The sequence below is a fragment of the Mus musculus genome, chromosome 13 (assembly GCF_000001635.26).
Source record: "Mus musculus strain C57BL/6J chromosome 13, GRCm38.p6 C57BL/6J".
Lineage (NCBI taxonomy): Eukaryota > Metazoa > Chordata > Mammalia > Rodentia > Muridae > Mus > Mus musculus.
The window spans coordinates 21657891-21667418 of record NC_000079.6 but is presented as its reverse complement, the minus strand read 5'-3'; the positions used below and the strand labels follow the sequence as shown (position 1 = coordinate 21667418).

General features: G+C 38.8%; 1 protein-coding gene across 2 annotated transcripts; it reads left to right on the top strand.

The window, feature by feature from the left end:
* Positions 1–2895: 2895 nt before the first annotated feature.
* On the top strand, positions 2896–9051 carry Olfr1361 (olfactory receptor 1361). Of its 2 annotated transcripts, XM_006516679.1 has the most exons (2): positions 2896–2915; positions 8133–9051. In XM_006516679.1, exons 1-2 carry the CDS (start codon positions 2896–2898, stop codon positions 9049–9051), a joined length of 939 nt encoding a protein of 312 aa, XP_006516742.1. The 2 variants fall into 2 exon arrangements, with proteins under 2 accessions (XP_006516742.1, NP_666752.1); NM_146541.2 differs by lacking the exon at positions 2896–2915 and having other exon boundaries at positions 8098–9051.
* Positions 9052–9528: the final 477 nt, after the last annotated feature.

The window sequence follows — 9528 nt, the reverse complement described above, 5'->3', positions numbered from 1 at the left end:
CATATACTCACATTTCTCTCATCTGGGAACCACAAATGAGAGAAAATATATCCTTGTCTTTATGGGTCTGGACCACCTCATTCAACATAATATTCTCTAATTCCATCTAAGAATACCTAACCAAGGAGATGAAAGAACTCTCCAATGAAAACATTAAATCTGTAGGAAAGACATTGAGGAAATCACTTAGAGAATGGAAAGACACTCCGTATCATAGATGGTAGAATTAATATTGTGAAATAACCATTCTGCCAAAAGCAACTTACAGATTCAGGGCAATCCTAATTAAAAACAAACAAACAAACACCACCTATCTCATTCTTCACAGAAAAAGAAAAATGCTGTCCTAAAATTCACCAGAAACTGCAAAAGATTTCAAATAGTCTAAGGTCTGAGCAAAAAGAACAATGCTGGAAGGATTTCTATCATAGATTTCAAGATATAGCCCAGAGTTACAGTAATAAAAACAGTATGGTACAGGCACAAACATATAGACTGATGGAACAAAATAGAAATTCTAAACATAAGTACACATAACTAAGCCATTTAATACTTGACAAAGATGTTAAGTATGCTTTAAATGCTGGGGGAGAACACAACATTTTCAACAAATGGCATTGGAAAAACTGGATGTTCACATGTGAAAGAATGAAATTAGATCCACATCTACCACCCCACACCAAAATCAACTCCAAGTGGATCAAAGAATCAAATGTGAAACCTGAAACATTGAAAATGTTAGAGGAGAACATAGGCAGTGTTCTTACAAGACGTTTGTTGAAAAGGACATTCTAAATTTGCCCAGAAATTAAAGCCAACAATTTATAAGAGGGACTTCCATACGACTAAAAGTCTCCCTCAGAGCTAAGGAAATATTCACCAAGTTACTGAGTGAAAAGTAAGTCCACAGAGTGGGGAATAAACTTTGCCAGCTATACTCCTGACAAAGAATAAATACCCAGAATTTATAAGAAACTCAAAATATAGTCAAAGAAAGTAAAGAACACATTCAAATCATGGGCTCTGGGTCTGAACAAAGAATTTTCAAAAGAAGAAATAAAATGGCTAAGGAACAGATATAAGTGTTCATCATCTTTAGCAATTAGATATATGCAAAATAAAATCATTTGAGATGTCACCTTAACCTAGTGTGAATAGACAAAGTCAAGAAAACACCTGACTTCACACTTGAGTAGGATGCTGGGGAGGGGAGCCCTCATTATTGTGGGACTGCAAATGTCACATACACAGTGGAAATCAGTATGGAGAATGCTTAAAAATCTAAAAACATAAGTTAATTTCCCATGTGGCCCAGCTGTACCACTTCTTGGCATATGCCTAAAGTACTAGCCATCATATACCACAAATATGTGCTCAGCCATGTTTATTCCTGCACTATACACAATCACATGAAAATGGTCTTAAACAACGAGGAAGGCTACACACACGCACGCAAAGCTGTTTTCAAAGTTCTTAGATAAAGCTGAAAATGTAAATTTTTTCTGAATAAAAATCAGTGTTTAAAAATAACTCATATTTCTGACAAGGACTTCCATGTCAGAACTTTATATATGGGCGGATAATGCTTGTGTTTCTAAAGGTGTCTTTTTGTAGCAGAGTGAAGGATGATGAGAAGCATTGAGACACTAGAATCAACAAAAGAAACTGACTCTAGTGTGCATACTTGCAATCCCATCTCTCAGGACACTGAAGCAGAAAGACTGCCATGAGTTTGAGACCACCCTGTATGACAGAGTGAGACCCTTTCTCAAATAATAAAAAGTTAAAATTATGTTTTTAAATGAAGAAGCACTTATGACAGTGGAGTTGCAGCCCATTGCCAGGGGTGAAAGAAAGAAGTCAGTTCTGGAAGGCAGATGCCACAGTGGATTTAGCAGCGTAGTGAGCATGAATTAGAGAAAGACTACAAGATGGGTGATGTTTTAAAACTCAGTGGCCAGACAAATCACAGCAAGGCATTAAAAGCAGATTTAAGACAGAAAATTCAAAGAACTAATGGGTCCCTGACACGAGCTTTTCTGATTATACATAATTAAAGTTGCATTAGTAATGTCTGCTCTTCCCAAATGCTACTGTGGAAACTAAGTTGCAGTACAATAGAATGTGTTTGAATACAGCTGTGCTTGAAGGAGAACATGACTGACATAGATTCTGCTCTCTTTTCTGGCATGTTCTCCAATGTAACATTATATTGTATTAGTATGTTAACACATAATCTTTAGATTGTTATTGCTTTATTCCATACCAAGTTTTGCATGCTATACAAATTCCAGCAATTATAAACTGGAATGTATTTGAAATGAGTTATGGGCTATGGCAGCCTAAGTGTGAACAAAACAGCTGTGAAGTGGGAAAAAAATTAAAAAGGATTGTTCTGACCCGCACCCCCCAAGCTAACCATTTTTCTTCTTCCATTGTTTCTGCCCCTATGGAGCTCATTTTCTTCATTTCTCAGAGAGACTCATTATCTCAGAACATTCTTAAGAGCATCAAACTCTCTAGATTATTCTCCCTAGTTTCCATAAGCAAATGCTAAGTTAAGAGATGATATCATGAGCAAGTAGGTAGATCTAAGTGTGAAATGGCTCACGTGCACCAAGAATTAAGTTGCAAAGCAGAAGTCTGTGAGTGGCTTGTAACCTCTCAGCTTTGTATTCAGTTTGGGCTGACAACAAAGTCACTATACACTGCTTATAAAAATAGACATGATAATATCATCACTGTGTCCAGTCAAAGTAGGCCATCCCCATTAGTATAATTAGTGGTGCTAGTGTTAAATTATACTACTCTAATAATGTTTATATTTACAATAAAGCACCTAGAATGGTAACAGTCATATGTTGTTCTATTTCTACTTGATAAAAGAACCCAGAAATGATCAGAAACTTTAAGAGGTTACTAACAATGACTGCTATAATTTAATATATCTGAAATGTACAATGCAGACTTACACATGCTATCTCTTGTATATCAACTAAGATTTCTGACATTCAGGGAAGAAATGTGAAATTTATCTCCCTTAAAAGTCACTGACAACTAAGTATAGAATACATGCTTGTAATTTGCATCTGTTCCTGTATTGTTTCCTTGTGGCCTTAACAGACAGTCAAGTGAGCTAACATAGCTATGTGTTGCTTTTTCACTCAAATGAGTTAATTTGTTCTGAATTGAAGTTGCCGGTCAGATCATAAATTTCTTGAGATAATTTAAGTCATTTTATATCAAATTACAAATGTGGAAATAAAATTATTTTAAAATATTTTGTATTATTTTTATACATATGAGTACACTATAGTTGTCTTCAGACACATCAGAAGAGGGCATTGGATCCCATACAGATGGCTACGAGCCACCATGTGGTTGCTGGAATTTGAATTCAGAACCTCTGGGAGAGCAGTAAGTGCTCTTAGCTACTGAGCCATCTCTCTAGTCCCTCATCCTCTTTTTTGATAGATATGTTTTAAATAGAAAATATTTCACTAAACTTGTTGCTATGGGTCTTAAAACTGTATAAAATTTTAACTAAATAACTTGGTGAGGATACCTGAATACCTGTACCTCTTTAATGTATGACTGAGCAAACAGTATAGGTTATTATCACAAGAGGAAAATGACACATGGATGTAGCACTGTACTAGATTCCATTCTGGACCAAATATGGGGTTGTCACTTCCTGTGGTCAATGCTTGTTATCAGTTACTGGCCTTGATCAAAATAGACTCCATCATCCTGCAGGAAGATGTAGTGTTCTTTCTCTTTCTCTCTCTCTCTCTCTCCCTCTCTTTCCCTCTCTTTCCTTCTCTCCCTCTCTCCCTCTCTCCCTCTCTCCACCCCCCCTCTTGCACACATACACATCATTTGAGAAAGTTGGAAATAGCAGTATTTCCTATGAGACCATACACTCTCCCATTTCTTGTTAGCAATAATTAGCTAAGGGAATTTGGGTGGGAGTATTAGGAATCCTTCATAGAGTAACCAACTCTATATCATCTCAGACACCCATGTTCTTGCTTGTTAGACATGAGTGCTTAGATCCGCAAGCACCAACCAGGCTGGTGATCATCAGAGTCCTCGCAAGCTGTGCTTTCTCTGGCTCCTCATTTGGAGCTGGGAGGCTGTAGATGGGCATCATGTTACAGCATAGGTAGTGTGAATCCAGTGTACTCAATAACATTCTTTGTTCGTCCAGGCCAATTCCACTATACTAGGTCCTATTGGTCCTTGATTTAGCTCCTTTCTTACAGACATCCTAAAGCCACCTTTCTCCTCTCCGTACTTCCACTCAGCTTCCAAGTGAAGTCCCAGGAAAAAGAAAGAGCTCTGGATATGGCTGTTGGGAGGGTGCTGTTAAATTTGGTAAGTTTTTGATCCTGAGACCCTGGCCTCTAAATTACCATTGACCTGATATTTGAGAACCTCAGGCTGTGATCAGATCAGTCTAAATTTGATGTTTATTTCCAGAGACTTGATTAAATATTTAAGTGTGGCTAAATATAATTTGCTCTGTGTGGAGACTGGAGAGAGATTTATGAGTACTTTACTGGAGTTTTTCTCCCCAGGATAAATGTAGAATAAATATATCACAATCTACTGAATTAGAAAAACCCTAGGGATAAAGATGCTGATTATAACCCTGTATCATGTGAGACTCCCAGTAAGGAGTACTGAGTGACTCTGTGACTTTGAACTTCAGCACAGAGAATCCATAAAAGCAACACAAGATGTTCTCATTGGGTCTTATGACTTTGCAGCCACTGCATACATACGTACATACATACTCTGGAACACCTTAACTCTGGATTAGTTTGAAGCACTCTTAACTCTGGGACTTTTTAATTCACTCCTCTGAATCATCTAAGCAATACACTCCATGCTGGTACCTGCCAAGGTAATTAGATAGCACCTGATATTAGAATAATATTTGAAATATTCTTTTTAAAAATATATAAAATTTAAATTAACCTGGTCAGGGATCCAGAAATCGCACAACATGTAAATATTTGTACTATTTTTCAAATCTCTGGCAAAGAATTAAATTCTGCATTACTAAAGCTAAATAGCTAATGTAATGGCCCTTGTGAAGGAATGTCATATCCCTATGTAGAAGTCATTCATTTAGGTGCAGATAATGATGCACACACACACACACACACACACACACACACACACACAGAGTGACATTTTAGACCAATAAAAGATGTAGTCATTTGATGTTTAAAGTCTGATATGTAAGGAAGCAATCCTCCCCTAGGGAAGGGCTGTGTAAAAAGCAGAAGTGCCTGGGTCAATGAATTAGAATGGAACATTGATGGCAATAATCATATTTGGATGATCCCTGGTTGATTTAAAAAGCAAGGAAAAGGAAAGAATTAGGGTTTATGTTCTATTTTGTAACCAATAAACACTCATGCATGTCTTTGAATATCATAGGAAAATTCTAGGGACAGTAGTCATGGAACAAAGTCAGTGCCAATCACATTCGCTTCTCCCAATATCCAAGGCTTCATTAGGCTTATTCTATGAAGTGCTGGGTGCACAGTCTCAGTGCTAACACAACAGGCAAATCTGTTTCTCATTTCCTGAACAAAAACTTTTTGCTACTTCTGCCAGAATAGCTACTTGCTCTACTGGATTTAAAAAACATGACTATTAAATACGATGCAATAAGTCAAAACACATAGGATGAAGTCTCAACATTACTATTCAAGTTTTGTGAGCATATTTAGTATGATTTCTGTGTTTATGATTAGAGACCATACTGACAGGTTGATTATAAGATAAAACTGCAGTTGATCTAGTAGGTACTAGCTATATGAGTCAAGACTGCTTATTTGACTTGATTGGCTTAATCAGTACTGTTGAATAATCAAACTATTGATCTCTTGGCGTGAATGAGAAAATGAAGTGAGCTAGACTATATTCAATAGTTAACATTATGCCCAGTTCAAGAGAACTAAGTGTTATTAGTCCCATCAATATTTAAGTGGTATGTAACTCATAATTTTTTTCTGTTTTATTTTAAGATGTTTTCAATGTGAAAAGAATTTTCAAAGACTAACAGAAAAAAAAAAACCACATGCATTCTACCATTCAGAAGTAACTGCTATTCCCTTGTGGCCACGTTTATAGCTATTTAACAATGATGCACACTCTGAATCTCAGAATTTGATGCACTTTTCCCTTTATCAGGTGGTATCCATGGATCTCACCCACCCACTCCACCCCTGAGTTTATTTGTAATGCTCTAAATTTCTGTTTTATAAGAGGAAGCAGAAAAGCCTTGCTGGCTTCAACCTAATCATTGGCTCTCAACTGTCAAGGCACTGTCTGTCTATCTAGAGTTTATTGAAATTATCATATCAACCGATTACAACTGGAGAAACTCATTGCAGCCTCTACCAGGCTATAAGTTTGATAACATTTCATTTCCAGTATATGTCAATGTTTAGTAGACAAAATATTTTTGTGTTCTAGTGTACGCAATGACTATATTGGTTTCTAATAAAAGTCACAGTCCTATGACTTTTTACAAACTACTTAGAAAAATATGAAAAAAAATATTGGTTAATTTGTATTACACAGGGCATTTGCCCTAAGACATAAAACCACAGCCAAAACTTGAGAGTGTAAAGTACTGTGGAGGCTACAAAATCTTCTAGTGCTATGAAATAAGGACAGATAAAGAAAATATTCAGTATAGATCCCCTAGAAGCAGGACTAAGTGTGAGTATAGAGCATAAGAGGAGAGAAGGGCTGCCAAGTGGGTGGGTGCTCAGTATTCACTCAGTTAAGATGGACTCTGGGGCTTTTCTTGTCCTTTTAATCTTTGTGGGGAAGCTTTCCCAGTATGAGTCACCTGGCCCCACACCATAGCGACATACGCTATAATTTTATCATGGCAGTAAAGCAGGACAGAGAATGCTGAAGTAGTGATGTACACTAGTTGTTATCTTGTCTGACAGGGTATTAAGGTCACTTTTCAGTCAGCAGGATGGATGGGACTAGCAGGTATAGATGCTAAAGACGAGATAGCTTCTTTCCACCATGTTGCTGGGTCACTTCTACCCTCTTGGGGTTGGATGGGATTCTAGACTTCTCAGGAGTAATGAGACAGTTTTCAGAAAAATATTTCACCTGTAAGGAAGTCTGTGTCTCTGACCTATGGACAAGCCCTTAGCCTCTCCATGGGGTATAGACTACTAGGACATTTGGTATTTCCCCATTTTTAAAAGTGATAGCATTTTTTTTTTTGAGTGTTGATTTCTTTACAAAGAATCAGACTTTTTTGCAGATAGGTTTTTCCGTAGCTTAGTCTTGCCTCCAGATCACTGGCTCTGAACTCCCCATCCGCCTGTGTCTGCCTCTGGATTGCTAAGGTAACAAGCATGTGCTGCCATGTTTGGCATCAATAACCTTTTGTAAATAAGGTTTTACAGCCTGATGATGAAAAACAGTGATTTAAAATGTTGACAAAGCACCACAAGCTGGAGCTTTAAAACCTCAAATGGGATACTCTTCAGACCAAATGATTTAGATCATTGCCTATTGGAACTTTAGGTCAGATAGCTAGCATTTCTGAAAAGGTACGGTTTTACTATGTACACCTTCAATCCCAGAACTTGGAAGGCAGAGACAGGCAGATCTCTGAGTTCAAGGCCAGCCTGGGCTACAGAGTGAGTTCCAGGACAGCCAGGGTTACACAGAGAATCCCTGTCTCGAAAACCAAACAAACAAAAAAAGGAAAAAAGAAGAGAAAAAGAAGAGAAAAGGAAAGGAAAGGAAAAGGGAAAGGGAAAGGGAAAGGGAAAGGGAAAGGGAAAGGGAAAGGGAAAGGGAAAGGGAAAGGGAAAGAAGGGAAAGGGAAAGAAGGGAAAGGGAAAGAAGGGAAAGGGAAAGAAGGGAAAGGGAAAGAAGGGAAAGGGAAAGAAGGGAAAGGGGAAAAGGGAAAGGGGAAAGGGAAAGAAAAGGAAAGAAAAGGAAAGAAAAGAAAAGAAAAGAAAAGAAAAGAAAAGAAAAAAAGAAAAGAAATCACATCTGTAGTCCTCACCAACACTAGTCTTTCTCCTCCTAGGTAGCATGTGGTTGCAAGTGATGGAAAAGGAAAACACGAGTTCTTTTGAAGGCTTCATCCTGGTGGGCTTCTCTGACCGTCCTCACCTAGAACTTATCCTCTTTGTGGTAGTTCTCTCCTTTTATCTGCTCACTCTTCTTGGCAACATGACCATCATCTTGCTTTCAGCTCTGGATTCCCGGCTGCACACACCCATGTATTTCTTTCTGGCCAACCTCTCATTCCTGGACATGTGTTTTACCACGGGTTCCATCCCACAGATGCTCTACAACCTCTGGGGTCCAGACAAGACCATCAGCTATGTGGGTTGTGCTATCCAACTGTACTTTGTCTTAGCCCTGGGAGGGGTAGAATGTGTCCTCCTGGCTGTTATGGCATATGACCGCTACGCGGCTGTCTGCAAGCCCCTGCACTACACCGTCATCATGCATCCTCGTCTCTGCGGGCAGCTGGCTTCAGTGGCATGGTTGAGCGGCTTTGGCAATTCTCTCATCATGGCACCCCAGACGTTGATGTTGCCCCGCTGTGGACACAGGCGGGTGGACCACTTTCTCTGTGAGATGCCGGCCCTGATTGGCATGGCCTGTGTGGACACTATGGCCTTGGAAGCACTGGCTTTTGCGTTGGCGATTTTTATCATCTTGGCACCGCTCATCCTCATCCTTATCTCCTATGGTTACATTGCCCGAGCAGTGTTTAGGATCAAGTCAGCTGCTGGGCGACGGAAAGCCTTCAACACTTGCAGCTCCCACTTAATCGTTGTCTCTCTCTTCTACGGTACCATCATATACATGTACCTCCAGCCGGCAAACACTTACTCCCAAGACCAGGGCAAGTTTCTCACTCTTTTCTACACCATTGTCACTCCTAGTGTTAACCCCCTGATCTACACTCTGAGAAACAAAGATGTCAAAGAGGCCGTAAAGAAAGTGCTAGGGAAGGGGAGCATAGAAGTATAGCAAGGGATGAACACATTTGGGTATTGTCTTTTTACCCACCTTCTTTATATGCTATCAGACCTAGGAATGGTCTAGGATTACAGAAGAGAGGATAAGTTGAGAGAATATGATACTCCTCTTACATTGAAAACCATTGTGTCCTTTCAAGTTCCTCCAACTTAGCATTCATCATCAAGGGATTCTAACCTGGATACAACAATCTATCCCTGCAAAATACCAGCTGGGAATGGTGTTACCACTTTTTTAAAATCACAATGACTGCTAGTGGGCCCTTAACAAATATGAAAAGAACAATCTTAGAACTAATACAGAAGAAACACTTGTCTTTTTTCTTCCTAGAAAATTCAAATGTGCATTTCTAGTGCCAAATGCCTACCCAAGAGCCAAAACAAATGGTTCAATCGCCTAGCTTTAACATCTCCAACACCAAAATTGACTCACAGAGCCTGTCTGTTTTGAGTCACATACATAATTGAC

Bases quoted from the DNA above. Each gene is read 5' to 3' on its own strand.
- Olfr1361 (NM_146541.2), top strand. From the start codon at position 8,098: ATGTGGTTGCAAGTGATGGAAAAGGAAAACACGAGTTCTTTTGAAGGC.